The 27,913-nt window shown below is 43.5% G+C and overlaps 1 protein-coding gene across 1 annotated transcript in view; it reads right to left on the bottom strand.

The window, feature by feature from the left end:
• Positions 1 to 5,331: 5,331 nt before the first annotated feature.
• Positions 5,332 to 27,913, bottom strand: part of si:dkey-103i16.6 (SIRT1 domain-containing protein) — a 41,061-nt gene continuing 18,479 nt past the window's right edge. The window contains exons 2-8 of the mRNA XM_023985634.2: positions 7,961 to 8,198; positions 7,510 to 7,731; positions 7,168 to 7,400; positions 6,755 to 6,855; positions 6,334 to 6,495; positions 5,833 to 6,045; positions 5,332 to 5,655 (exon numbers count right to left, since the gene is read on the bottom strand). Of these exons, the coding sequence (XP_023841402.1) occupies positions 5,422 to 5,655; positions 5,833 to 6,045; positions 6,334 to 6,495; positions 6,755 to 6,855; positions 7,168 to 7,400; positions 7,510 to 7,731; positions 7,961 to 8,190 (1,395 nt within the window). The 5' untranslated portion in view covers positions 8,191 to 8,198 and the 3' untranslated portion in view covers positions 5,332 to 5,421. The remainder of the gene's footprint in view (positions 5,656 to 5,832; positions 6,046 to 6,333; positions 6,496 to 6,754; positions 6,856 to 7,167; positions 7,401 to 7,509; positions 7,732 to 7,960; positions 8,199 to 27,913) is intronic.

Below are 27,913 nucleotides of genomic sequence, written 5' to 3'. Positions count from 1 at the left end.
TAGAATGGAAGATTAGCTCTTTATCAAATTGTACTGTAAACTGTAAAGATGTGAATCACTGAAAGCATGGTAGCCGGGGTGGGGTTTGACCAAATTGTACTTGGATAAGAAATCATTCCTTAGATATAATTATGTTGATTTTGTATTTTATATGTTGAAAGTGTCAATATTTATAAGGATGAGAAGTRTTTTTTRTTCTTTTTTTTGTAACATCTAGTGCTACGATGATCAGAGTAGTAGCCACTGMTTTTMTCTTTATTTTTAATATTTTCTACATTGTAGAATAATAGAAGACATCAAAACTATGAAATAACACATGGAATCATTTAGTAACCAAAAAAGTGTTAAACAAATCAAAATWTATTTGAGATTCTTCAAAGTAGCCACCCTTTGCACTCTTGGCATTCTCTCAACCAGCTGCACCTGGAATGCTTTTCCAACAGTCTTGAAGGAGTTCCCACATATGCTGAGCACTTGTTGGCTGCTTTTCCTTAACTCTSTGGTTCAACTCATCCCAAAACATCTCAATTGGGTTGAGGTCGGGTGATTGTGGAGGCCAGGTCATATCAGATGCAGCACTCCATCATTTTCCTTCTGGGTCAAATAGCCCTTACACTTCCAGYCTGTGTGTTTTGGGTCATTGTCCTGTTGAAAAACAAATGATAGTCCCACTAAGCGCAAACCAGCTGGAATGGCGTATCGCTGCAGAATGCTGTGGTAGCCATGCTGGTTAAGTGTGCCTTGAATTCTAAATAAATCACAACAGTGTCACCAGCAAAGCCCCCCCACACCATCGCACCTGCTCATCCATGCCTCACGGTGGGAACCACACATGCGGAGATAATCCATTCACCTTCTCTGCGTCTCACAAAGACATGATGGTAGGAACCAAGAATCTCAAATTTGGACTCGGTCTAATCTCCGTTGCTCGTGTTTCTTGGCCCAAGCAAGTCTCTTTTTCTTATTGGTGTCCTTTAGTAGTGGTTTCTTTGCAGCAATTCGACCACGAAGGCCTGATTCACGCAGTCTCCTCTGAACAGTTGATGTTGATACGTGTCTGTTACTTGAACTCCTGTGAAGCATTTTTTTGGGCTGCAATTTCTGAGGCTGGTAACTCTCTAATGAACTTATCCTTTGCAGCAGAGGTAACTCTGGGTCTTCCTTTCCTGTGGTGGTCCTCATGAGAGCCAGTTTCATCATAGCGCTTTATGGTTTTTGCGACTGCACTAGAAGAACTTTCAAAGTTCTTGAAATGTTCTGCATTGACTGACGTTGATGTGGTAAAGTAATGATGGACTGTCGTTTTCTCTGAGTTTTTCTTGCCATAATATGGACTTGGTCTTTTACCAAATAGGGCTATCTTTTGTACCTTGTCACAACAACTGATTGGCTCAAACGCATTAAGGAGGAAAGAAATTCCACAAATTAACAAGGCACACCTGTTAATTGAAATGCATTCCTGGTGACTACCTCATGAAGCTGGTTTAGAGAATGCCAAGATTGTGCAAAGCTGTCAAGGCAAATGGTGGCTGCTTTTTGAAGAATCTAAAATATATTTGGATTTGTTCAAAACTTTTTTTGGGTTACTACATGATTCCACATGTGTTATTTCATAGTTCTGATATCTTCAGTATTATTCTACAATGTAGAAAATAGTAAAAATGAAGAAAAACCCTTGAATAAGTAGGTGTGTCCAAATCTTTGACTGGTACTGTCCATCGGAGTGTCTGAAGTCAATGGAGAGAAATAATGAGATGCATGAAGTCGGGCAGTAATTTAGCCACCGGTCCTATATGTATGCTTCTGAAACAGTCCAGGCAAAGGAATTATTATTATTTTATATCAGTGGACATGTATCACAGCTGTATACTGTTTATTTTAAACCTAAACTTTAGATGTTGCAATTTCTTCAAGTGTGTAATTTACTTCATAAGCACACTCAAGACCCAAGGAATAGTCAAAGCTAAAGGGAAYAACTGCAACATATTCCAATTTCCTATGGTGGCGTATTTGGATGGTTTCTGCCTTACCCATTGGACTCTTGACATTCAGAAATGTGTGTTAAAATGACTGTTTTCTAAATGTAACTTTTCATTTGCCAAAATCTGCATGGTGTTAATCTGTATGATTTTTCTATTTTGAAGATGCCATTGATTTATATATGTATAATCTACTGGTGTATATAGATACTGAGTTACATTTCCTTGAATATTATATATTGCTGCATATCGAATAGATGCATAGGCCTTCTGTACAGGTTGAGTTTATAACATTGTTGACCATCTCTCCATTTGAAGAAAATGGGATGGTTGAGGTATGGTTCTTTGGTTAGTGCACAGTACCGCTGTCTCAAGTGTGTCCCTTCGATTTTATCTGGCAGTCATGGCATGTGTGAAGGAGAGTATTCCTTTAGCTTCCTTTATACCTGGTGCTAACGTGTTCTGATTTCATCCACATTCTGATTTGAACTGGATTATCTTTCTCAGTTCAAGAAAACCACATTTTAATGGAAGGGCTATAAATATATCACCATTTAGTTAAAGGGCATCAGCAAGATTAAAATCTGTGATCATCTGGTCCCTATTCCAGTGCCTAGTCCACTACACTAGCAAGGGGAGGGCACCACTTTTTATTTTTTTCTTATATATATAGCTGTTCAGTCAGTAATTGACTACAAGCATTGCATCAACCAAAGGTTTTGCGCCACCTCATCGACTTTGCGGTCTGGCACCAAATTCCTATCATGTGACGTGGTTATCTATGTTAAACACCTATCCAAGCATTGTGAGATCTGGCAGGCATCTGCAATGTCGTCGGGCAAGAATGCCACCAAAGTCAGATTATGGGCTCTATTCAATCTGTATTGATAAAGACTTGAGGCATGTGCATACTAGGTTCGGTTTGCTCCTAGCGGAACTCGACAAGGCGAAGTGAGCGCCTGTGCCTCGCATATTCCCAAAAGACCTTCACAATAGTACTGTTTGTCCCTCTTGAGACGCCGTAGCCAGTATATATGTCCTCAATAGTCTGAATTAATCTAAAATGACTCATGTTATTCATTTTGACGTTTTTGCCTAGGAGATCTTAGTCACTCAATTTTACATCAAACTAATGTTATGTTCAGTATTTCAAGTGAAAAAACAAGTAGTCTAGTTGAATGGCAACATACTTAATTGAAGAATCCCTACTGTTGACCAATCACCGACAAAGGGATGTGAATTTAGGCTACCTCAAGAAAAAATGTGGATGAACAATGTCAAATATGCACAAACTGTTTCAGATCAGAAGCATGCAGACGCCTTTACGCGCTAGAAATGTAAAGGTCATTTTCGATTGAGCCAACATATGCAGCCTCCACGAGTGTGGGAACATTGTCTTTAACTTCCACAATACAGATTGAATAGAGCCCTAGATATGTAGTAACTACACTACATTCATGATTATGGAATGAGACATTGAGTTGGTCTCCCCTTTACTGCTATAACAGCCTCCACTCTTCTGGAAGGGTTTTCACTAGATATTGGAACATTGCTGCGGGGACTTGCTTCCATTCAGCCACAAGAGCATTAGTGAGGTCGGGCACTGATGTTGGGCGATTAGGCCTGGCTTGCAGTCGGCGTTCTAATTCATCCTAAAGGTGTTCGATGGGATTGATGTCAGGGCTCTGAGCCGGCCAGTCAAGTTCTTCCACTCTGATCGACAAACCATCTCCGTATGGACCTGACTTTGTGCATTGTCATGCTGAAGCAGGAAAGAGCCTTCCCCAAACTGTTGCCACAAAGTTGGTAGCACAGAATCGTCTAGAATGTAATTTAAGATTTCTCTTCACTGGAACTAAGGGGCCTAGCCGAACCATAAAAGACAGCCGCCAGACCAGTATTATTCCTCCACCAAACTTTAGTTGGCCCACCTTCCCTRGGGCAGGTAACGTTCTCCTGGCWTCCGCCAAACCCAGATTCATCACGCCAGAGAACGCGAAAATGTGTCATTGGCTTTGCTACTCTGATTGGTTAGAGATGATCCAATCAAAAACTTTGTACAATACCCCTAAAATGTTGATGTCACTACAAACAACTTCAATGATGGCAGTCTCAGACTGAAGTATGCAGCGAACGACAGCGCAGCAATTCATTTTGAGTCGTCAGGCAATGTCAGTTGTCCTCCGCACAAAAAAACAATGGAGCACACACACGATCACTTGGGTTCCCATTTGGAAGGAAAAAATGAGTATGTATATTTAATGTGGCTTTTTTTATATGTAAAAAAATGTCAGGCCTCTTTCAAAGTTATTAAATATGAACAATCCTGAATTGTATATTTTTAACACCACATTTTATGTACCAATCACAGAAATAGACATGATAGGACTTTGCATTTTTAGTGGAATACAACACAGAAGACAAACGCAAGGCTAAGTTTAATTTATTATTAAATATGTGTTTTTTTGTACAATTAATATAATACCGTCCTGTCCAAAATAAATCTAACCAAAAGGAATACATGAAGTATACAGTTAAAACCACAAATATGAATTTAAAGGACAATCCTTATCCTGGCGAAATTGTACATTTCTGAACCTTTCATGAGGATGATGAAAAAGGAAACTGCCCTACTAGACCATAACATTTAAAAAGGGATCATTAGGTCATTTAAGTTGTCTTGAAAATACAAGTGCTCAACGGTCTTTAATTCAAAATGTGAAGTGTTGAATCCCAGTGGGGTGTACAATTGACCTGTGGAGAACAGTGTGCAATGAGTTTGTGCAAAATGGAATAGTTGCATTAGGCCAACATTGACAGAGCATGGAACCTGTCTCTCAGAGCAAACGCTGCATACGTTTCAAATGCGCACATACACAGATATTGGGTCCTTGACTCCTTTGTTGAGGGGCAGAGACATTTATGAGTTTTGGATGGAGCCCCCAAATACTGCCTGTTTACGTTTTCCCTGCCCCTGTTCTGTCACTATGAATGGCATGCTGAAATTCTGTGCAGCGCTGAAACCCTGTGCTTTTTTTCTGTTTTCTACCACACATTTTATTGAAGGACAAGTAGACTTCAAATATAGCTAATGTCCTTATAAACTTAGACATGAGCAGATTGAAAACACACACAGCGGGACACCGCAAACTCGGGAGGTCACGTCTCCCATGGTAATTTACCACTGTCCTCTACGAGCTGGGCGTAAGCCCAAGTTCCTGCCCTCCTCCCCCAAGCCTGAATACCCATTTACACCCCCCCACCCCATTTAGACAAACCCACGAATCCTCGTTGCCATTTCAGACAACAAGGAGGTTCACTTATGTGCTGAAAATGTCAATTTGCATTGATTTGAAACATTCATACAAACTTTTTCCAGTATTTCCTCGACCAATTGAAATGAGTGTATTTTTTMGGGGGGGCCCAGGGGACATGTTCAGTTTCATTTACTTGGGCTGGATGAAACTATGCTCTTGCTGTCTGACTCGGAGTCGCTCTCACTGCTGCCGTTGGTGGGGCCCCGGGCCCCTGGCCTGGACTTAGGGGGCAACCTTCCTCGGGGCTCCGACGCCCCTCTCCTCCCCAGGCCAGTGGCTTTGATCTGGGTGGGCCCTTCTCGGCCCCTTCCTGATGAAACATTGCTTACTGGAACACTGCTTACCAGAGTAGGGATGGTCTGCAGAGAAATGACACAACCAGTTTTATTCACAACACATAAAAATACTAATCTAAGCCCATGACAAAGCAAAAGAGAGAGCAAGTTAGTCCAAACAGCCTATATTTTAAGCAGATGCCACTAGAAATAACACTGGCCTAATCTGAATATATAGAGAAAGTGTTGCATTGTACATACCCCATTTTCCTGACTGGTCATCAGGTCTTGGATCTCGGAATGCCACCCTAGGAATTCAGCAAACCTCCTGACCGTGTCCACCAGGTCCCCCAGCTCTATGTAGTCGCCCCTCCTCAGGGGCACCTTCTGAAAGGGACCCACTGCGTCCCGGTTCAGGAGCAGCCGCGGAACCGTGGACCTCACTGTGTTCACCAGGCTGGCAAAGGGCTCGATCTGACAGAAACCACACGATGTGAGAGTCAGATCCATAGAAAGAACGCTGATGTTGTGACATTGGTTCAATATTTTGTGCTTATTTTCAAGTCTTATGGTGTTATTGTTTCATCACAACTGTTTAAGTTTGTAATCTGGTTAAGATCAGCTAAAATAAAAAGTGAACTAACACTTTTAGGCAACTGAACTCAAGTGACAAATAGGGTGGAGTAGTTGGCCGTGTGGTGCGGTACTGTGTTAGTATCCAATATAACATTTCTGCAGCCGCTTAACAGTTTTGAGGTTCACCTGTAAAGACGTGCCCATGATGATGAGCAGGTCAGCTTTAGGGAAGTCTTTAGAATGCAGGAAGTACTTCTCAGGAAGGTCCTCTCCAAAGAACACTATGTCCGGTTTGACCGTGGCCTGGCAGAATGTACAGACCGGGACCTTGTCACTCATTATGGCACTCTGGAAGAGACAGTCATCCAAGAGAAGTTGGTCAAAGATTTACCAGGACTACTTTAGGCTGTTTAGCTCCTGCATTTGAATGTCTTTAATATTCTTAAATGCAAACCCTGATTCAAGTCCATATATTAATCTGTGTTACAAACTGGTGGCTTATTATTGCCATCTCTTTGTGGGTTTTGTGAATTAAGTTATTTTCATTCCTGATATTTTGCTGACCACCTGTGATTGGCATGGGCTGGTGACCTTTGTCCCGGTTTACCTTGGCCTCCTGGGCAGGGAATGAGGTGTAGCACAGGTGACAGGAAGCAGTTGCAAAACTCCCATGAGCCTCCACCAGCTTCTCGTCTGGGATGCCACTTACTGTTAAGGGGAGAGGATGAGTCAGTGTCAATGACATTCACTAACATGGATTGTGATGTCCTTTCTCACGTCTTTAATGTCAGTTGTTTGAGATGATACTGCCTGTTTACGTTTTCCCTGCCCCTGTTCTGTCACTGAATGGCATGCTGAAATTCTGTGCAGCGTTGAAACCCTGTGCTTTTTTTCTGTTTTCTACCACACATTTTATTGAAGGACAAGTAGACTTCAAATATAGCTAATGTCTTTATAAACTTAGACATGAGCAGATTCACTTTCCCAAAAGACCCACCCAGTCCCTCCCCCCACACCCACTCTTCTCCAGGCCGTCAATGTTCTGGGTGTACATGCGGAGCAGCAGGCCCTTGTGGTGCAGCATGTGGATGAAGTAGTGGATGTAGTTCGGTCGGTGGCTGCCTGGGTACAACTCCTTGGCGAGGGAGAAGAAGGGGCGAGGGTCATTGGAGAAGTACTCGATGTTGAAGATGGCCTCCGGGTAGGGGATGTTGTACTTGGCCAAGTTGGCGTACAGCCCTGTGCCCGGGGTCCTAGTGGGAGGGAGGATAGAAACACCAATTGGAGTGAGACAAAAACGAGAGCGAGAAAAAGTGAGCAAGTATACTCTAGAACCCATAGGACTTGCACCCACAACCCCACCTAAAGTCTGGGATACCGCTGGCCGTACTGATGCCTGCGCCGGCCACCACCACCACGTTCTTACAGCGGCCCAGTTTCACCAGTCGAGACACAGCAGCCAGGCCTCCCCGGGGAGAGGGATTCATTGCCGGCCTAGAGGGGTAGCTCTGTGTGGGCTTAGAGCCAGAGGACGACAGGCCCCCCTGGATGGGGCCACTGCTGCCCTTAGACACCCTCCCTTTCCTGAAACAACACAAAGTTAGAAAATCATTATTCAATCTTATTGTCACATCTGTGACCCCACAATCTCCAATCTTTTGATGTTCTCAATTTTACAAAAGATATTTGCTGTGAAATGGAATAGAGAGCAGAATACATCTTCAATTCAGTGCTTCCCAAATGCAAGAAGTACAAGTATCCATCCAACTGGATTACTGAAAATATTCTTCATGACTGATGTAACTGGAATTACCGTGGTAGTGAGGTGTCCTGTCCACTCACACTCATTTGACTGAGGTCCTGGGCCAGGGGTAGGGCTGAGTCTGTCTGCTTCCTCTGCTGGGTCCCATGTGGGCCAGGCCCAGAGTCCTGGGGTTGGGGTGGCTCTGTGTGCCAGGCCTGGGGGGTGGAGCTACGGGTCACCCTGGTGAGGGCAGGCCCCTGGGGGGCCCTCTTGTCCCAGCTGGATCTGGCCTTGCTCATATTTCCACCTGCCAATGGAAATACAGGACCATCCAAATGTCAGTCTCTTGATACTTCAGTCAGAAGCTAGCTCACATTTTCATCTGAAAATCAAATAGTCTTTACCACTATGACATGTGTTGGATGAAAAACATTTGTTTGGAAATTAGGGGGAAAAAATCTGAATTTAGGTGAAATATCATGCACTTGTTTGTTCAGCCACTTATTTTAAATGTTACGTATTTCTTAATCCATTGATTCCTTTTTTCTATTAAAGGTTTTCTTAAATTGTAATATTTTCTAAATTGTAACTATGGAATCATGTAATAACCAAAGAAAAGTGTTAAACAAATCAAAATATGTTTTATTTAAGATTCTTCAAAGTAGCCACCCTTTGCCTTGACAGCTTTGCACAATCTTGGCATTCTCTAATCCAGAATCATGAGGTAGTCACCTGGAATGCATTTCAATTAGCAGGTATGCCTTGTTAAAAGTTAAATAGTGTAATTTCTTCCCTTCTTTATGCGTTTGAGCCAATCAGTTGTGTTGTGACAAGGTAGGGGTGGTATACAGAAGATAGCCCTATTTGGTAAAAGACCAAGTCCATAATATGGCAAGAACAGCTCAAATAAGCAAAGAGAAACGACAGTCCATCATTACTTTTAAAGTCAGTCAATCCAGAACATTAAGAACTTTGTAAGTTCTTCAAGTGCAGTCGCAAAAATCTAATCAAAGTTTGTCACGTGCGCCGAATACAACAGGTGTAGACCTTACAGTGAAATGCTTACTTACAGGCTCTAACCAATGGTGCGGAAAAAAATGGTATGCTGTGTGTGTTTGTGTGTGTAGGTAAGTAAAGAAATAAAACATTTGAAAAAAAGAGTAGCAAGGCTATATACAGACACCTGTTGGTCAGGCCAATTTAGGTAGTATGTACATGAATGTATAGTTAAAGTGACTATGCATATAAGATAAACAGAGAGTAGCAGCAGCGTAAAAGAGGGGTTGGGGGGGGCACACAATACAAATAGTCGGGTAAACATTTGGTTACCTGTTCAGAGTCTTATGGCTTGGGGGTAAAAACTGTTGAGAAGCCTTTTTGTCCTAGACTTGGCACTCCGGTACCGCTTGCCATGCGGTAGTAGAGAGAASAGTCTATGACTGGGGTGGCTGGGGTCTTTGACAATTTTTAGGGCCTTCCTCTGACACCGCCTGGTGTAGAGGTCCTGGATGGCAGGCAGCTTTGCCCCAGTGATGTACTGGGCCGTACGCACTACCCTCTGAAGTGCCTTGCGGTCGGAGGCCGAGCAATTGCCGTACCAGGCAGTGATGCTACCGGTCAGATGCTCTTGATGTTGCAGCTGTAGAACCTTTTGAGGATCTCAGGACCCATGCCAAATCTTTTTAGTTTCCTGAGGGGGAATAGGCTTTGTCGTGCCCTCTTCACGACTGTCTTGGTGTGTTTGGACCATTCTAATTTGTTGGTGATGTGGACACCAAGGAATTTGAAGCTCTCAACCTACAGCCCCGTCGATGAGAATGGGGACGTGCTCGGTGCTCCTTTTCCTGTAGTCCACAATCCTCTCCTTAGTCTTGGTTACGTTGAGGGATAGGTTGTTATTCTGGCACCACCCGGACAGGTCTCTGACCTCCTCCCTATAGGCTGTCTCGTCGTTGTCGGTGATCAGGCCTACCACTGTTGTGTCGTCAGCAAACTTAATGATGGTGTTGGAGTCGTGCCTGGCCATGCAGTTGTGGGTGAATAGGGAGTACAGGAGGGGACTGAGCATGCATCCCTGGGGAGCTCCAGTGTTGAGGATCAGCGTGGCAGATGTGTTGCTACCTACCCTCATCACCTGGGGGCAGTCTGTTAGGAAGTCCAGGATCCAGTTGCAGAGGGAGGTGTTTAGTCCCAGGTTCCTTATCTTGGTGATGAGCTTTGAGGGTACTATGGTGTTGAACGCTGAGCTGTAGTCAATGAACAGCATTCTCACATAGGTGTTCCTTTTGTCCAGGTGGGAAAAGGGCAGTGTGGAGTGCAATAGAGATTGCATCATCTGTGGATCTGTTTGGGCGGTATGCAAATTGGAGTGGGTCTAGGGTTTCTGGGATAATGGTGTTGATGTGAGCCATTACCAGCCTTTCAAAGCACTTCATGGCTACGGACGTGAGTGCTACGGGTCTGTAGTCATTTAGGCAGGTTGCCTTTGTGTTCTTGGGCACAGGGACTATGGTGGTCTGCTTGAAGCATGTTGGTATTGCAGACTCAATCAGGGACATGTTGAAAATGTCAGTGAAGACACCTGCCAGTTGGTCAGGACATGCCCACACGTCCTGGTAATCCGTCCCGCAGCCTTGTGTATGTTGACCTGTTTAAAGGTCTTACTCACGTCGGCTACGGAGAGCGTGACCACACAGTCGTCCGGAACAGCTGATGCTCTCATGCATGCCTCAGTGTTGCTTGCCTCAAAGTGAGCATAGAAGTGATTTAGCTCGTCTGGTAGGCTTGTGTCACTGGGCAGCTCGCGGCTGTGCTTCCCTTTGTAGTCTGTAATAGTTTGCAAGCCCTGCCACATCCGACGAGCGTCGGAGCCGGTGTAGTATGATTCAATCTTAGCCCTGTATTGACGCTTTGCCTGTTTGATGGTTCGTCGCAGGGCATAGCGGGATTTCTTGTAAGCTTCCGGGTTAGAGTCCCGCACCTTGAAAGCGGCAGCTCTACCCTTTAGCTCAGTGCGAATGTTGCCTGTAATCCATGGCTTCTGGTTGGTGTATGTACGTACAGTCACTGTGGGGACGACGTCCTCAATGCACTTATTGATAAAGCCAGTGACTGATGTGGTGTATTCCTCAATGTCATCGGAAGAATCCCGGAACATGTTCCAGTCTGTGATAGCAAAGCAGTCCTGTAGTTTAGCATCTGCTTCATCTGACAATTTTTTTATAGACCGAGTCACTGGTGCTTCCTGCTTTAATTTTTGCTTGTAAGCAGGAATCAYGAGGATAGAGTTGTGGTCGGATWTACCAAATGGAGMGCGAGGGAGAGCTTTGTACGCYTCTCTGTGTGTGGAGTACAGGTGATCTAGAATTTTTTTCCCTCTGGTTGCACATTTAACATGTTGATAGAGATTTGGTAGAACTGATTTAAGTTTCCCTGCATTAAAGTCTCCGGCCGCTAGGAGCGCCGCCTCTGGGTGAGTGGTTTCCTGTTTGCTTATTTCCTTATACAGCTGACTGAGTGCGGTCTTAGTGCCAGCATCTGTCTGTGGTGGTAACTAAACAGCCACAAAAAGTATAGCTGAGAACTCTCTAGGCAAGTAGTGTGGCTTGCAGTTTATCACAATATACTCTACTTCAGGCGAGCAGACTCTAGAGAATTCCTTAGATTTCGTGCACCAGCTGTTTACAAATATGCACAGACCCCCCCCCCCCTTTTTGTCTAATCCGAGGTGAGTGATCGCTGTCCTGATATCCGTAAGATATGGTTGCAGAAACATTATGTACAAAATAATTTACAAATATCGCGAGAAAAAACAAACATAATAGCACAATTGGTTAGGAGACCGTAAAACGGCGGCCATCTCCTCCGGCGCCATTTTATTTAAACAGGTAAACCATCAAGCTCTATGATGAAACTGGCTCTCATGAGGACCACCACAGGAAAGGAAGACCCAGAGTTACCTCTGCAGCAGAGGATAAGTTCATTAGAGTTATAAGGCTCAAATTGCAGCCCAAATAAATGCTTCACAGAGTTCAAGTAACAGAAACATAACAACTGTTCAGAGGAGACTGTGTGAATCAGGCCTTCATGGTCGAATTGCTGCAAAGAAATCACTACTAAAGGAGACTAATAAGAAGAAGAGACTAAAAAAACACGAGCCATGGACATTAGACCGGTGGAAATCTGTCCTTTGGTCTGATTTGACATTTTTGGATCCAACCTCCATGTCTTTGTGAGACGCAGAGTAGGTGAACGGATGATCTCCGCATGTGTGGTTCCCAGCGTGAAGCATGGAGGAGGTGGTGTGATAGTGTGGGCTGCTTTGCTGCTGACACTGTCAGTGATTTATTTAGAATTCAAGGCACACTTAACCAGCATGGCTACCACAGCATTTTGCAGCAATACGCCATTCCAGCTGGTTTGCGCTTAGTGGGACTATCATTTGTTTTTCAACAGGACAATTACCCAACTCACCTCCAGGCTGTGTAAGGGATATTTGACCAAGGAGAGTGATGGAGTGCTGCATCAGATATGCCTGGCCTCCACAAATCACCTGACCTCAACCCAATTGAGATGGTTTGGGATGAGTTGGACCGCAGAGTGAAGGAAAAGCAGCCAACAAGTACTCAGCATATGTGGGAACTCCTTCAAGACTGTTGGAAAAGCATTCCAGGTGAAGCTGGTTGAGAGAATGCCAAGAGTGTGCAAAGCTGTCAAGGCAAAGGGTGGCTACTTTGAAGAATCTAAAATATTTTTAGATTTGTTTAACACTTTTTTGGTTACTACATGATTCCACATGTGTTATTTCATAGTTTTGATGTCTTTACTATTATTCTACAATGTAGAAAATAGTACAAATAAAGAAAAACCCTTGAATGAGTAGGTGTGTTCAAACTTTTGACTGGTACTGTATAACAAACGACTTAATTGTTTTTTTTTAGCTCCAACAGGTTTCACACAGCTTTACACGCTTTGAACCCCCCCCCCCCCCTTCTGAATTACGCAAGCTTTCTGACCCATATTTAAAAATCAGGTTCAATAGAATCATAGTGGCGCTCCTTTGTGCTCCCTCCCATGGCCCAGTGAAAAGCTGAAATGTTTTAAAAACTGTCACGCTCAAACAAAAGGTAATGGCTGTAATATATTTAGCACCATCCCTCTTCAGCGGCTATGCTAATACAGTCCACAGCTGTGGCAGCTTTCATGTTCTGAGAGAGAAGAGAGGGGTGAGTAGAGGTGGAGTGAGGGGGGGGGCGAGGGTAAAAAGCGGGGTGGTGGACAGGGGTGAAAGAGAACCCTAGATTGACTGTGTGTCAACAAACCCAGCTGGGAGAGAAAGGAGGATGCCCCTTCCAGACCCCTCAAACAGAGGAGAAAAGGAGAGGGGGTGCAGAGAAATGATATGGAGGGAACGAAGGAGAAGAGAACAGAAAGGAGGGTGTGTGTGTCTTTTCCAAACCTTTTCTGGGCCTTCAAAGAACTTGCATGGGCAATGAGTGAGTGAGAGTGATCAGGGGAGAGAGAGAGAAAGAGAGGAGACAAAGGAGCTACTACCCATAAAGCAGGGCCAGCGTCAGAGCATGTGCAGGAGATAAGACCAGGCTTTTCACTAGGGCTCCTTATCGACCTCAGGAGGTGGTGACATGGGGGGTCTCAATGTAAGCAGTTCACATGACAATGATGCAATACACAACAAAGCTATAAAAACATTTAGGCTACTGACTGACGGAAGGGGAAGATGTTCTAAGTATCTCTGGTGGGTAGCTAGCATCGACATGGTAGAAAGAAAATATTGTCGCCAACCTACGGCTGGTGTTCTTGAAGAAAAAAATAGGCCTACTCTTAAAGATATTGAACGGGATCTTAAGCACTTACAAATTCTTAACATGTTGTACAATTGGAATTGGTAACAGATATCTTTTTTTTTCAGGACGTAAGATATCATACGAAATGGATGACGTACAGAATTTTCAGGGACCCGTTTAGACTTGTGAACGCCACTTTCAAAACTACTGGCTAAAATGATATAAAACATCTGTAGCATAACTTTAACTCTTTAAGACAAACGTATCAAAAAGGAACAGCAACTTGACTTTCAGATCATATTTTTTAGCCAAGAAAACTATGAGCTCGTTTTCTGGACATTTAATCTTTTTAACCACCAGACCAGTGCTATCTTGTCCTGAAAGGCTGAAGCCCCCACATCACCACTGCTTTCATGCATGTTCCTGCAGTTCTATTAAAAAACACAGGTGGGAGGTATTTGGTCCCTCCAGAAAGACACTGCTGAGTAGGACCAATAAATCACTGCACTGGTTATTAAGGTCCCACACAGATGGTGCAGGGTTACTGGCTAGTCCTCTCCTGGCATGAGCAACCGTATAACAGTCGTCTTCAAGTGAGAGTTAATGCAGCAAGCAAGAAACAGCAACGAGAATGTGTGTGTCCTGATGTTGTTTGCCCATTTTGTGCAAAGGACCATTCCAGAGTCATAATGAAGGGCAGGCTTCTTTTGGGTGGAATGATTGGGGACAAATGAAGCAGTGGACTGAATGTTTCATTGGTCTTGTCCCACACATAGCAACCTTGTGAACAGAAAAAGGGGTTAATTGGAACCATAACTCACCTCAACATGCCTGATAGCTGATCTAAAACCACATGATCCTGCTCTAGAAGAGGACCAGGATGAATAGGTAAGCGAATTTAGCAAGCAGAAAACATGTATAGATAGTGTGATCGTATGAGCTTAATTCATGAAAATCCTTAACTAGGCCATTCGTAACTATTCAATGGATAGCCTATCCATTCAATAGGTAGCCCTTTACACTCGCAACAGTATACAGGTTGAAAATGGCAGATCTGGGCACTGATAAGCACCCAAATAGAAACAGTGGCTGTACAGTAACATGCTATACATGAAGTCAGAGCTCAGGGTCTCAGTCAAAACTCATACAGCGCTGTGAAGCGGTGACCAACAGACATTCTGAACTTGAGCACCTCGCGCAACAAGAACCTGCCGCCACGTTGATGTCATACAAGCAAGCAAAACACCCGTGAGTCCAAAATCTGCACTTCACATTTCCATATCATAAATCTCATGTCATATATAGTGTCAACTAGAGGTCGACTGATTATGGCCGATTTCAAGTTTTCATAACAATCCGTAAATCTGCATTTGTGGACGCCGATTATGGACGATTACATTGCAATCCACGAGGAGACTGCGTGGCAGGCTGACCACCTGTTACGCGAGTGCAACAAGGAGCCAAGGTAAGATGCGAGCAGTCATTAAACTTAATTTACAAAAAAAAAAGAATKAAACTTAACATAATCACTAGTTAATTACACATGGTTCATGATATTACTAGTTTAGCTAGCTTGTCCTGCGTTGCATATAATTGATTTATCATCGAATCACAGCCTACTTCGCCAAACAGGTGATGATTTAACAAAAGCGCAATCGTTGCACCAATGTACCTAACCGTAAACATCAATGCCTTTCTTAAAATCAATARACAAGTATATATTTTTAAACCTGCATATTTAGTTAAAAGAAATTAATGTTAGCAGGCAATATTAACTAAGGAAATTGTGTCACTTCTCTTGCGTTCTGTGCAAGCAGAGTCTGGGTATATGCAACAGTTTGGGCCGCCTGGCTCGTTGCGAACTGTGTGAAGACCATTTCTTCCTAACAAAGACCGTAATTTGACAGAATTTTACATAATTATGACATAACATTGAAGGTTGTGCAATGTAACAGCAATATTTAGACTTCGGGTTGCCACCCATTCGGTAAAATACAGAACGGTTCCGTATTTCAGTTTCCGGATTTTACCATATTAATGACCTAAGGCTCGTATTTCTGTGTGTTTATTATATTATAATTAAGTCTATGATTTAATAGAGCAGTCTGATTGAGCGGTGGTAGGCAGCAGCAGGCTCGTAAGCATTCATTCAAACAGCACTTTCCTGCGTTTACCAGCAGCTATTCGCAATGCTTGAAGGACAGCGCTGTTTATGACTTCAAGCCTATCAACTCCCGAAATTAGGCTGGCAATACTATAGTGCCTATAAGAACATCCAATAGTCAAAGGTATATGAAATACAAATGGTATAGAGAGAAATAGTCCTATAATTCCTATAATAACTGCAACCCAAAACTTCTTAACTGGGAATAGTGAAGACTCATGTTAAAAGGAACCACCAGCTTTCATATGTTCTCATGTTCTGAGCAAGGAACTTAAACGTTAGCTTTTTTACATGGCACATATTGCACTTTTACTTTCTTCTCCAACACTGTGTTTTTGCATTATTTTAACCAAATTGAACAGGTTTCATTATTTATTTGAGAATAAATTGATTTTATTTATGTATTATATTAAGTTAAAATAAAAGTGTTCATTCAGTATTGTTGTATTTGTCATTATTACAAATATATATATATAAAAAAAATTGTCAGATTAATCGGTATCGGCTTTTTTTGGTCCTCCAATAAATCGGTATCGGCGTTGAAAAATCATAAATCGGTCGACCTCTAGTGTCAACGTTTATGATCACTATGTTTGAGGTAGTTACAAGATGACATGGCGTTATACCCTGGGTTGTCCTGAACAATCAAGCATTTCACTACACCCGCAATAACATCTGCTAAATATGTGTAGGTGAACAATAACATTTGATTTGAGTTGCGAGTTTGTGAAAGCCCAACACTAAGATCGTATTTTATAATTTAGGGTACCAAAACATTTCTGCAGCATTGAAGCTCCCAAGAACACAGTGGCCTCCATCAGTCTTAAATGGAAGAAGTTTGTAATCACCAAAACTCTTCCTAGAGCTGGCCAGCCGGCCAAACTGAGCAATCGGGGGAGAAGGGCCTTGGTCAGGGAGGTGACCAAGAACCCAATGGTCACTCTGACAGAGCTCCAGATGTCCTCTGTGGAGATGAGAGAACCTTCCAGAAGGATAACAATCTCTGCAGCACTCCACCAATCAGGCCTTTATGGTAGAGTGACCAGACAGAAGTCCCTCCTCAGTAAAAAAGGCACGACAGCCCGTTTGGAGTTTGCTAAAAAGGACTCTCAGACCATGAGAAACAAGATTCTCTGGTCTGACAAAATCAAGATTTAACTCGTTGGCCTGAATGCCAAGCGTCACGTCTGGAAGAAACCTGGCACCACCCCTGTGGTGAAGCATGGTGGTGGCAGCATCATGCTGTGGGGATGTTTTTCAGCGGTAGGGACTGGGAGACTATTCAGGATCGAGAGAAAGATGAACGGAACAAAGTACAGAGAGATCCTTGATGAAATTCTTCTCCAGAGCCCACACGGCTTTAGACTGGGAGTGAAGATTCACCTTCCAAAAGGACAATGACCCTAAGCACACAGCCAAGACAACGCAGGAGTGGTTTCGGGACAAGTCTCTGAATGTCCTTGAGTGTCCCAGCCAGAGCACAGACTTGAACCCGARCGAACATCTCTGGAGACCTGAATATAGCTGAGCAGTGACGCTCCCCGTCCAACCTGAGACCTTGAGAGAATCTGCAGAGAAGAATGGGAGAAAGTCCCCAAATACAGGTGTGCCAAGCTTGTAGCGTCATACCCAAGAAGTCTCGAAGTTGAAATCGCTGCCAAAGGTGCTTCAACAAAGTACTGAGTAAGGGTCTGCATACTGTAAATTTGATGTTTTTTTATTTTGAATAAATTTGCAAAAAACTTAAGAAACCTGTTTTTGCTTTGTCATTATGGGGTATTGTGTGTAGATTGATAAGGATAAAACAAACAATTGAACTCATTTTAGAATAAGGCTGTAACGTAACAAAATGTGGAAAAAGTGAAGGGGTCTGAATACTTTCTGAATGCACTGTACAGGTAGGGATAAAGGTAGGGGTAAAGTGACTATGCATAGATAAACAGAGAGTAGCAGAAGCATATGTGAAGACTGAAGGAATGTGTGTGTCATCAATATGCATGTGTGTCATCAATATGTGTGCGTGTTGGAGTGTCAGTGTAGTATGTGTGACAGGGTGGTTAGAGTTCAGTGAGTGTACATCAAGCCTGTGCAAGAGAGTCAGTGCAAAAAATAAGAATAAATACAAATAAAATAAGGGGGTCAATGTAAATAGTCCTGGTAGCCATTTGATTCACTTTTCAGCAGTATTATGACTTGGGGGTAGAAGCTGTTAAGGAGCCTTTTGGTCCCAGACTTGGCTCTCCGGTACTGCTTTCTGTGCGGTAGCAGAGAGAACAGTCTAGAGTCTGACAATTTTAGGGTCTTCCTCCTATTTCTCCTCCCACTTTAGCACGGGTTAGCCTAATAAATGCTAAAGAAGAGCAGAAAACAACCGCTGCAGTGGAAGGGTAATGTCCAGCTGATATGTGCTCCAGAGGTCAGCTCCATTGTGAATGAGGGGGGAGAAAGTTGTCTTGCACTAAAGAGAGACTTAACAAGCCTGAACATGGGGGCTTAACTCCAAAGGGGAGGGCAAAAACCAACATGGTCGCCGGGGTTGGAGGAAACCATGGTGAGGAGGCTAGCAACGGCCTCTCAGTAATGGAATGAGCAGCCTGACAGAAGCTGTCGGTAGCTAACTACTGGGGGAAATACACAGAGTTAAGTCAACAGAAGAGAGAGAGAGGGGGAATCTTCGTTCAGCGACTTGTGTTGACAAATGTATTGCAATTAGTTTACTATGGGCCTGACTGGCAGCACAAGTGCAGTTGGTGAAGTCCAATTCACCATATTCAGTGGATGTAACCATCCATAACACCTCTTAATATCAATGTATGTGCAAGTCCCATACAACATTTTTGTGGGAAATATAAAGCCCCAGTTTGGAAAATATATCAATACCCAGTGCAACAATGAATGGCCAGAGAGGGTTTGTATTTTTTTCTATAATAAAAAAACTATTCTTAAACGCAATTATGCTACTTGATGCTGTTCTGATACCATGATTGTTCTTTAATGACAAATAAATCCCTGTATAAATGACAAAAGATTTAGAGAGGATTTGAGAGCCCTCCCCTCGACATGGCCTTTGAGTTGGGGCAGCTCTCCCACCTCTCGCCAACCAAAAGCTCAGTCCCCGCAGTCCAAATCCTCTCCCCAGTGCCCTGGCACTGCCTCAGCGTTGGGATGGGGTGCAAGGACCACCAGGTGTGAGGTGGCCCCACGTATGGGGGTTACAGTAATCTAATTAGAGCTGTTCCTCAACTCTGCTAACCACCCTTACCCTGCCTCACCCCCCCAAAACAGCCCAGCTCTATTATCATTTTACAACTCAGAGAGAGACTAACATCTCCTGTAGATCCATCCAGAATCCCACCACACACACCTCTCCTCAACATAGCCTTCACCCGCTACTCTGCTAGAGGTCCCAAGAAGAATTAGGCTTATGTGAAAAAGAAGTGGCACACTAACTAGTACCAATGCTGGAGCTAAACACCGTGTTCTACCATGGACACCATTTGAAGCTGATGTGTCTTTAATAACCCCAAGGCTACAGTTGCTGAGAGAGAGTGAGCCCTGCAAAATCCTGGTGGGTTTTAACAGCTACTCAGTCTGATACACAATCTGAGACAAAGTGACAGGCAGTAAAACGTTTAACTTAAAAGCATTAACCCTCTGCTTGCTGCCAAAGTCCACTTTTCCCCTTGGTCCACCTGTTGATCAATGCTGCCCCTCTATGGCAAGGATTGGAATTGACAGGCAGCTCTGTCACCATGGAGACCTCTTGAAGACTTCTGAAGAGGCAAAAGTGTCTGTTCTTTCCTCCCACCCCTGCACTAATGACATTTCACTTAGTGTTGCATCTTTGTTGGATTCTCAATTGGCACAAAGCAACTAATTTGTGTTGGGTATATATTGTTTGCTCAAAGAGAGAGCAAGTGAGAGAGAGAGAGACGGGGGGTAGAGCCTTGTTGCTGAGTAGTGTGATTTCCAAGTCAACACAAATGACTTGGATCACACTAGCTTCAAGTCATAGGCTACTGGATACTACCAATGACTTAAATATACACTATTTTTTATATAACTAGGCAAGTCAGTTAATAACAAATTCTAAGAGGGTTCTATAAATAAGCATCAACCAGTGGGTCTTGTGACGGGTATACAGCGATGACCAGTTTACAGAGGAGTATAGAGTGCAGTATAGTGTCTTATAAGGAGCATTGGTGGCAAATCTGATGGTCGAATGGTAAAGAACATCTAGCCGCTCGAGAGCACCCTTAGCTGCCGATCTATAAATTACGTCTCCGTAGTCTAGCATGGATAGGATGGTCATCTGAATRAGGGTTAGTTTGGCAGCAGGGGTGAAAGAGGAGCGATTACCATAGAGGAAATCAAATCTAGATTTAACCTTAGCCTGCAGCGTTGATATGTGCTGGAAGAAGGACAGTGTACCATTTTTCTAAAATATTTTTTTATTTAACTAGGCATGTCAGTTAAGAACAAATTCTTATTTACAATGACAGCCTACCCAGCCAAACCCTAACCCGGACAATGCTGGGCCAATTGTGCACCACCCTATGGGACTCCCAATCACGGCCGGTTGTGATACAGCCTGGAATCGAACCAGGGTCTGTAGTGATGCCTCTTGCACTGAGATGCAGTGCCTTAGACCGCTGCGCCACTCGGGAGCCAGAATCCCACCATCTAGCCATACTCCCAAGTACTTGTATGATGAGGTGACTACCTCAAGCTCTAAACCCTCAGAGGTAGTAATCACACCGGTGGGGAGAGGGGCTTTCTTCTTAACAAACCACATAACCTTGTTCTGAACACCTCCAAAACAAAGGTTAAGGGCAGAGAAAGCTTGTTGGATACTAAGAAAGCTTTGTTGTAGAGCGTTTAACACAAAATCCGGGGAGGGGCCAGCTGAGMATAAGAATATCATCTGCATATAAATGGATGAGAGAGCTTCCTAACATGCTGACCAAACCGGACACGTCGCATGCGCGAGCGTCGCAAAATAAAATGTAGAAATCCATGTTATTCAATTATTGCACCCACACTGCTCGCGCATGCCAACGAGCGTCTGCGATGCCAAGGGCTAAAATAAAACTTCTTTCTATTTCTGACGCAGATCGCGCTGCAAGTCCTGCCTCTCCAATCTCCTCATTGGTTTATAGAAGCAGATACCGATGTGCCATCTCCTCATTGGTTATACCCACGTGGGTGATTGAAAGACGAACTGTTTTGCCGGTTGTCGTGGTAATACTATGAAGTGTAGATGCCGATCACCATATAAGTTCAAATATGAAAAAGCCTGGAAGGAGGAGAGATGACTAGAAACGATTCGGTTGGCCATTTTATGTGTGGATTAATTGTCGGAGTAGAAGACCTTGTGCATTTCAGGTAAAATAACAACTCAATGTTTATATCCCAGGACAAATTAGCTAGCAACAGCAAGCTAGCTAAATAGGACAAATTAACGTTAGCTAGCAAGTGCAAGCTACTAGCTAAATTTCCATACATGTTTAATGCTTTTCGACCTGTCCCCAAATTAATGTCATTGGTTCAGAGTTTGTTTTGATATTTTAACCTGCGTGTCGTGATCGCGTTTGTTGTAGGGGGACAAAATACATTTATGCACGATAGCGCACGCGCACAGCCGGTTTGGGTTCCGTGTAATGCTTGAGCTATGTTGTTGATGTGAATTGAGAAGAGCATGGGACATAGGATCGAGCCTTGGGGTACTCCTCTGGTGACAGGCAGTGGCTGAGACAGCAGAGGTTCTGACTTTATACACTGCACTCTCAGAGGTAGTTAGCAAACCAGGCCAAAGACCCCTCAGAGACACCAATTCTCCTTAGCCGGCCCACAAGAATGGAATGGTCTACCATATCAAAAGCTTTGGCCAAGTCAATAAAAATAGCAGCACAACATTGCTTAGAATCAAGGGCAATGGTGACATCATTGAGGACCTTTAAAGTTGCAGTGACACATCCATAACCTGAGCGGAAACCAGATTGCATTCCCGAGAGAACACTATAGATGCCAAGAATGCCAGTCAGTTGATTATTGACAAGTTTTTCCAACACTTTTGATAAACAGGGCAAAATAGAAATTGGCCTATAACAGTTAGGATCAGCTTGATCTCCCCCTTTAAATAAAAGGATGCACCGTGGCTGCCTTCCAAGCAATGGGAACCTCCCCAGAGAGGAGAGACAGGTTAAAAAGGTCAGAGATGGGTTTAGAGATGACAGGTGCAGCAACCTTAAAGAAGAACGGATCAAGTTTTTTGTGGGTCAAGTTTAAGGAGCTCCTTTAGCACTTCGGACTCAGTGACCAGCTGCAGGGAGAAACTTTGTAGCCGGGCAGGGGGAAAAGAGGGAGGAGCATTGGGGATAGTAACATTAGAAGGGGTGGGAGATGAGGAAATGTTGGACAGGCAAGGAGGCATGGCAGAGTCAAATAGGAATGTTGACTTAATTATGTGGTGATTAKAGAGCTCAGCCATGTGCTTCTTGTCAGTAACAACCACATCGTCAACATTAAGGGACATGGGTAGCTGTGAGTAGGAGGGTTTACTCTGCAGGTCTTTAACCGTATTTCCAGAACTTCTTGGGGTTAGACCCACAGAGAGAGAACTGCTCCTTAAAGTAACTAATTTTGGCCTTCAGTATAGCCTGAGRGCACTTATTTCCAATTTGCCTGAACGAYAGCCAGTCAGCCTGAGTATGCATATGGTCTAGCGATTTGCCAAATAAAATTATTGAGGTGGAGTAACTGCCAGATCCCAGTCAAACCAGGGACTGAACAGGTTTTTAATTSTCATTTTCTTTATGGGCGCATATTTGTTAACAATACCACTGAAAATATCAAAAAAGCTGATGCTATACCAATTTCCAGAGGCCAGGTCATTAAAGTTTTTTAGCAAGCGTCTATGACAAATCAGGACAGGTTGTTTCACTGAGCACCCATTACGAACACAGGCTGTAAAACAGTGATCACTAAGGTCATTACAGAAAACACCAGACTAATACCTATCAAGATTATTTGTAAGGATAACATCAAGAAGAGTAGCCTTTTCTGGGTGTTTGGAGTCATATCTTGTGGGATTGGTAATGATCTGAGAAAGATTTAGGGAGTCTAATTTCTTTAGGACTTGGTCAGGTGGTTTAAGCATGTCCCAGTTTAGGTCACCTAGCAGGCCAAATTCAGACTTCGTATAAGGGGCCAGGAGAGAGCTTAGGGCATATAAGGTACAGGCCGGTGCTGAAGGTGGCCAATAACACCCAGCAACAGTCAACAAAGAGTTACTTGAAAGTTCAATGCGTAAAACCAGCAAATCGAATTGTTTGGGAACAGACTTGGTGGAGACAACCGAGCACTGAAGGTGTTCCTTGGTAAAGATTGCCACTCCACCACCTTTGGAAGATCAGTCTTGCCTGAAAAGGTTATAACCAGAAAGGTTAACATCAGGTGTTCAAAACACTCTTTCTTAACCACGTCTCAGTAAMGACCAACACATCTGGATTGGAGCTGTGAACCCACACTTTCAATTGATCCATTTTAGGTAATAAGCTTCTAGTGTTAACGTGCAGAAAACCCAGGCTTTTATATAAGAGCAGAAATCAGTGAAGCAGATTTTTATTTTATTTTATTTATTTATTACTTTTACCTTTATTTAGGCAAGTCAGTTAAGAACAAATTCTTATTTTCAATGACGGCCTAGGAACAGTGGGTTAACTGCCTTGTTCAGWGGCAGAACAACAGATTTTTACCTTGTCAGCTCGGGGATTCGATCTTGCAACCTTTCGGTTACTAGGCCAACGCTCTAACCACTAGGCTACCTGCCACCCCAAAAATGAGAGCACAAATCAGAATTGGGGCTAGCAACAGTAGATGGACAAAGGTGTACATGCACATTTCCAGATATAATCAGTAGTAATACAATCAGGGCACGGCAGAAGACAGGGGGAGCTCTGCAGTGTTGATTTATAACATTTGAATGTGCATTCGATGGCAACAAGATCATATTGTACAGCAATTTCATCAGGTAACATGAATACAAAACCGGCGAGAGGTGGTTAGAATAGTTTGGGAGACCAAGAGTCCGTGTAACCAATAGTGAGTCAGAGTTCTGAGTATGGGAACAAACAGTCTGTCCCACAGTTGGGTAAACAAGCAAGTTCATAGTCAACAAAGCACGCAGGAGTCATGAGGCAAATAGCATAAGGCACAAGAGAAAAATAACAACTTGGGGCTAGCCATTGTAAGTTCAAAGTCACTCGCCCAACACTGCGTGTGTGCTGGAGGCAGGTGAAAGCTCGGGAGAGAGGGGGGAGTGCAGCAGGAGTACCTGTACCAGGCAGGGGGAGACAGGCCAGGGCAGATGGCAGTGGTGTAAAGTACTTACGTAAAACAACTTTAAAGTACTACTTAAGTAGTTTTTTGGGGTATCTGTACTTTACTATTTATATTTTTGACTACTTTTACTTTACTACATTCTTAAAGAAAATGATGTACTTTTTACTCCATACATTTTCCCTGACACCCAAAAGTACTCATTTTGAATGTTTAGCAAGACAGAAATGGTCAAATTCACACACTTATCAAGAGAACATCCCAGGTCATCTCTACTACCTCTGATCTGGCAGACTCACTAAATAGAAAATGATATGTTTCTGAATGATGTCTGAGGATTGGAGTGTGCCCCTGACTATCTGAAAATTAGAAAAACATGAACAATTGTGCCATCTGGTCTGCTTAATATAAGGAATTTGAAACCAAATACTTGAAAAATTTTACTCAAGTAGTATTTTACTGGGTGACTTTCACTTTTACTCAAGTATGAGAATTGGGTACTTGAGAACTAAGCACTTTCTTATGAAACGCATCAGTCTATTCTTGTTCTGAGAAATTAAGGCTATTCCATGCAAGAAATTGCCAAGAAACTGAAGATCTCGTGCAACGCTGTGTACTACTCCCTTCACAGAACAGCGCAAACTGGCTCTAACCAGAATAGAAAGAGGATTGGGAGGGCCCGGTGCACAACTGAGCAAGAGGACAAGTACATTTGTATGTCTAGTTTGAGAAACAGTCACCTCACAAGTCCTCAACTGGCAGGTTCATTAAATAGTACCCGCAAAACACCAGTCTCAACGTCAACAGTGAAGAGGCGACTCCAGGATGCTGGCCTTCTAGGCAGAGTTCCTCTGTCCAGTGTCTGTGTTCTGTTGCCCATCTTAATCWTTTTTTTTTTTTTGGCCAGTCTGAGATAAAGCTTTTTCTTTGCAATTCTGCCATGAAGGTCAGCATCCCGGAGTCAGCTCTTCACTGTTGCGGGTACTATTTCATGAAGCTGCCAGTTGAGGACTTGTGAGTCGTCTGTTTCTGTATGTGCAACGTCTTAGACTGATCCAATGAACCATTACTGTTCAAAATGATGTATCAAGGGAGGGATCAAGTGACCCCTGAACGAGATGGCCGCATGAACTAAGAGCTCCGCTCAAGTAGTTTCCAATTCCTAATCTTACCTCCACTTCAAAATTTAAACTCCTTTAGCTTTTGTCAAAAAGTCATGGCGGCTACAAAAGGCGACACTACAGGTGACATTTTTACCCGGACTCGAGCATTAGCGACGGAAAAAGTCTCCAAGAAGCAGCTAGCTTCAGAAAAAGCTAGCGCCATTAGCCAGGAGCAAGAGGATCCGTTCCCCCCCCGAGGCCCAACGAATGCCAACCTCGCACTCTGTCGAAGACATCCTTTCTGAGTTGAGATCCCAACGTACAGAACTCAACATTAAATTAGATGCCATTAACTCTCAGCTCAGTGCGATAGGGGGCAAGGTGACAATCGTGGAAAATGCTTTGCCTGACATCAACAACAAGATAACCATAAACGCGGGGCGCCTGGACGAGGCAGAGGGGCGAATCCTATCCACGGAAAACTTATTGACAGACGCCATGGAAACAATAGCATATGTTAAAAAAAAYATWGAGCAGCTGGAACAGAAAACAGATGACCTGGAAAACAGGGGGCAAAGGAATAATTGTGTTCTATTAAATCTGGGCGAAAAAGAAGAGGGAAACATGCCACTGATCCGCTACCTGCAAGACAAACTTCCCAAGTGGCTCCACCTGTCCACCGACAGGAACCATAGAACTCGATAGAGCTCACCGAGCACTGAGGCCCCCACCAGCAGCCAGACAACTACCGCGCCCAATCACTATACGTTTCCTGAGATTCACCGACAAGGAACGAGTCCTACAGGCGGCGAAAACCAACACTATTACAGTGGGAAACGCCAAACTCACCTTACACCAGTACCTGTCAGCTGGAATACGCCYAAAGCGCCGAGAGTTTGACGAGGTGAAGAAATACTCCATTGATCGAGGCATCTTTAGGGGTTTAAAATACCCAAACGAGCTCAGGATTCTTCACCAAGGAGCCCTGCGACACTTCAAAACTCCCGAAGAGGCAAAACGTTTTTTGAAAGACAACCCCGGTCAATGAGAAATGGACCAATGACTAAATGCCATTACTGTTATTACTAAAGGAGGTAAGACAACATATAGCCGATATCCAAAGACCCACCCGCCCCGCTAAATGTCATTATAGCCGTCTAATCTACATTTATGTTCCTTTAGCTGAGAGGGATAGGCTCTATAGCCTAACCTAGGCCTACTAACGTTTCAGCCTACTTTTATTTACTTTATTTACTAGCAACTTTTTTGTTGCTATTATTACTTGTGGTTCCCTATGTCCCTTGGGGGAGGTATATGTAGGCTGGGCTATTGATTTTATTTTCTCCCTCTTTTAATGTGGTCTGGATGGGGGCTACGTTGTCATTTACTCAATGCGGGGCGGAGAGGATGAGGCATTTCTTTGGTGGGGAGCGGGAGACGTTGTGCGTTGCTAACTGTTCCCGTTTTTTTTTTTGGAACACAGAATTGGTTGACTGAAGCGGGGGGGGGGGGAGGGGGGGGGGGGGGGGTGAGATCCAACGCGGATATGTCGAGTTGTTTGGGAACTCGGCTGGGGTGTTTAGAGATTGTTATTTTATGTAAACCATTTATTTTTCTTTTATGTGAACGCAGCTGTAACTAATATCCATGACGATGACGATGATAGTACCTTAAATCTATTGACATTGAACCTGCCATGGTCTAGGTCATGCAATAAAACGGAAAAAAGATACTGTGCTCTAAAAAAAAGGAAAAGCAGACATCGCGCTATTACAAGAGACCACCTCTGTGATTGCGAACATGCAAACTCCGCAGAGCTTGGGTGGGACAGGGTTGTATTCTCATCTTTTCACATCAAAACAGTAGAGGTACAGCCATACTTATTCATAAGAATGTTTCCATTCATAATTGACAAAAACATATCTGATCCGGAGGGGAGATTTATTTTGATAACTGGGTCACTGTATGGGCAACCAATTACTATCTTAAACATATACACCCTTAACACAGATATCCTGCTTTCATATAAACAATGATAACCCTGTTCAATGAGCATTGTGTTTTCCTTTAGAGTGCTGGCTGGAGATTTATTTGTACCCTTAACCCAACCCTAGGACAAATCATCTCAACGTCCCCACCACACAAATCTAGATCTGCAAAGATGGGACTGATAGATATCTGGAGAGAGACTAATAGCCTCATCTATGGACTATCATACTAACTCTAATGTCCATACACCTACTCCGTATAGATTACATTTTTATCCCAAAGAGTTTTCATCAAATTCCATCCACTGTGACAATCGGACCCATAGCACTTCGATCACGCCTTTGTCCACCTCCGCTTTGACCTCTGCAAAACATCCCGAGGTCAAAGAGCTGGAAATTCAACACCTCCATTGCTATCAACGAAGCATTCCATACATATGGTACACTACATGGATAGACAACTACACACAAGACAACAAAGATTCTCCTGTTTCTCCGCCATGTGGGACGCTGCTAAAGCCACATTAAGAGGTCATCTAATTGCATATGCTTCTCTAAGAAAAAAGCAGTGAAGCCACAGGCTAGATCTTGAGAGGGAGCTGGAACGCTGTGAAAAAGTAATA

The sequence above is a fragment of the Salvelinus sp. IW2-2015 genome, linkage group LG4q.1:29 (assembly GCF_002910315.2).
Source record: "Salvelinus sp. IW2-2015 linkage group LG4q.1:29, ASM291031v2, whole genome shotgun sequence".
NCBI lineage: Eukaryota > Metazoa > Chordata > Actinopteri > Salmoniformes > Salmonidae > Salvelinus > Salvelinus sp. IW2-2015.
This window is presented reverse-complemented; position numbering and strand designations above follow the sequence as displayed.